At 29.4% G+C, this 2,500-nt stretch overlaps 1 protein-coding gene across 1 annotated transcript in view; it reads left to right on the top strand.

The window, feature by feature from the left end:
* Positions 1 to 2,500, top strand: part of LOC113822936 (macoilin) — a gene marked incomplete in the record, with an annotated part of 19,072 nt that overhangs the window by 8,337 nt on the left and 8,235 nt on the right. Inside the window, 3 exon segments of the mRNA XM_070117033.1 lie at positions 506 to 632; positions 1,232 to 1,361; positions 2,090 to 2,156. Of these exon segments, the coding sequence (XP_069973134.1) occupies positions 506 to 632; positions 1,232 to 1,361; positions 2,090 to 2,156 (324 nt within the window).

Raw genomic sequence — 2,500 nt, 5'->3', positions numbered from 1 at the left:
TCTTTTTCTTTTCTTTTCTTTTCTTTTCTTTTCTTTTCTTTTCTTTTCTTTTCTTTTGTTTTCTTTTCTTTTCTTTTCTTTTCTTTTCTTTTCTTTTCTTTTCTTTTCTTTTCTTTTCTTTTCTTTTCTTTTCTTTTCTTTTCTTTTCTTTTCTTTTCTTTTCTTTTCTTTTCTTTTCTTTTCTTTTTTTTTCTTTTCTTTTCTTTTCTTTTCTTTTCTTTTCTTTTCTTTTCTTTCTTTCTTTCTTTCTTTCTTTCTTTCTTTCTTTCTTTCTTTCTTTCTTTCTTTCTTTCTTTCTTTCTTTCTTTCTTTCTTTCTTTCTTTCTTTTTTCCTTATTTATTTATTTATTTATTTATTTATTTATTTATTTATTTCTTCTCTCTCTCTCTTTCTTTTTCTTCAAAATCATACTTTATCTATATAAGTTTATATCCTACAAGAACATGAAAAAAGAAAAGAAAATAAGTAAAAGTCCTCCCTCTAATGCAAGGTCTATTTTTGCAGGCATTCTCTGTGCTGTTCGTGTGCATGGCACTAACATCGGACATGATCTGCCTTCTCTTCATACCGGTGAATTGGCTCTTCTTTGCTGCATCCACATATGTTTGGGTCCAGTATGTGTGGCACACAGGTGGGTTTTGCAGCAGCCATTTTGGTTCTTAGATACTGTATTATTATATTTTTTAATACTATTTTAAAGGCAATGTATTATCTTTGTTCTTATGTCTATGGTGGTTTTTGGTTTCAGTGTATTGTTGTCTCGTTATATTTTGTATGTCAACTGATGAATCATAGAATATGAAGTGTTTGTTTAAAGACTGTGCCTTTTTTCTCCCATAATTTTCCTTTATTCTAAGAATGAAAATGTGAAGTAATGAAACAAAGATGACGATTTTGTTTGACACCTGTTACTTTCTCATTTTCTTCATTTCTCTTTCATTTCATTGACTTGCATTTTTTCTCCTTGCATTTATCTGCATTTTTTCTTTTCATTTCATTATTATTCATTCCTCTTATTCATTTGCATTTTTTCATTTCATTCCTTTATCATTCACTCCTCTCATTCATCTGCATTTTAAAAATTTAATTTGTTTATCATTCATTCCTCTTATTTGTCAACATTTTTTCATTTCATTCTTTTAGCATTCAGTCCTCTCATTTATCTGCATTTAGAAATTTAATTTGTTTATTATTCATTCCTCTCATTCTCTGCATTTTTTCTCCTTGCAGAACGTGGAGTGTGCATGCCCACAGTTATTTTGTGGGCTCTCTTCATTTATATAGAGGCATTGGTACGCCTCAAAGATATAAAAAATGTCCCCTTCCATTTAGATCTGTGCAGACCCTTTGCTGCACATTGGTAAGTCATGAACTTGGTTGCTTCGTTAGTACTTTATGCTATCGATGGTCAGGGTTTGGAAAAGACTTTGAATATGATGATAGAAGGATTTTTTTTTTCTTTTCTTTTCTTTTGATATATATAAATATAACTTAGCATAGATATTGCTTATATTTGTTTTCTACATACACTCTAGGAGAGTATTGAAGCCAGTAGTATATTTGAAGTATTACCTGGTGAAGAAATCCTGCTAACTTGCAGAAAAAAAAGCTGGAAATAAAATTTGATATCATGTGTTGACAGGATTCTTCTTTTCTTTTTCTCTCCACATTCTTTTTGTTTGCTGATTAAAAAGATCTTTACTAAGTTACTAAATAAACAGATTGGTGGAGAAGTACATGAAAAAAATTGTCCTGTATCATCAGCTTCGATTGTTGAGGTATTCAGTATGTCATAATCACAATAAAGGTACATGCAAAGACGTTCATGAAATGGTGTTAAGAGGGAGGAAGTTACATATACAAAACTTGGCATCTTAAGGCCAGGGGTAGTATTTACATGTTTTTTATTTATTTATTTATTTATTTATTTTTTCTTTTCTTTTCTTTTCTTTTTCTTTTTCTTTATTCTTATTTCTTTAATCTGGAAGTTTATGAGTAGATTATTTGTAAAATGTTTATCCATAGACATTCATGTGTCATCAGTTTAATGATAACTAATCATGTTTTCCATCTCTTTTTCCCTTACAGTATAGGGTACCCAGTAGTAACTTTAGGGTTTGGCTTGAAAAGTTACGTTGGGTACAGATTGAGACAGGTATGTGCGGGCTTTGGTAAAGATGAATGCTTTATGTTTTCCATGAGGAAAAATTTCTGATTTTTGTGTAATGAAACGTATGTTATTGGTGCCTGTTTGGTTTCAAAAACTGAATTGGTAGATTAATGTTACAGTGATAATATCAAATCCATACTTCCACATCTCTTACCGATGTCAAATAACTTGTTTTTCATTAGAGTGATTGAAATATAACTGGAAATGATATTTAGAAAAGCAAAATTATTTTAATTTTTTTCAATATTTTTTATTTCAAATTTCCTTTCTCATTGCAAAAAGCAGGTTTCAAAAAAAAAATTTTTTTGAACTATCCAAAGGATTGCCCC

Source organism: Penaeus vannamei, chromosome 39, assembly GCF_042767895.1.
Source record: "Penaeus vannamei isolate JL-2024 chromosome 39, ASM4276789v1, whole genome shotgun sequence".
In the NCBI taxonomy this organism is placed as follows: domain Eukaryota; kingdom Metazoa; phylum Arthropoda; class Malacostraca; order Decapoda; family Penaeidae; genus Penaeus; species Penaeus vannamei.
The sequence above is the reverse complement of the archived record's forward strand: the minus strand, read 5'-3'. Positions and strand labels throughout refer to the sequence as shown.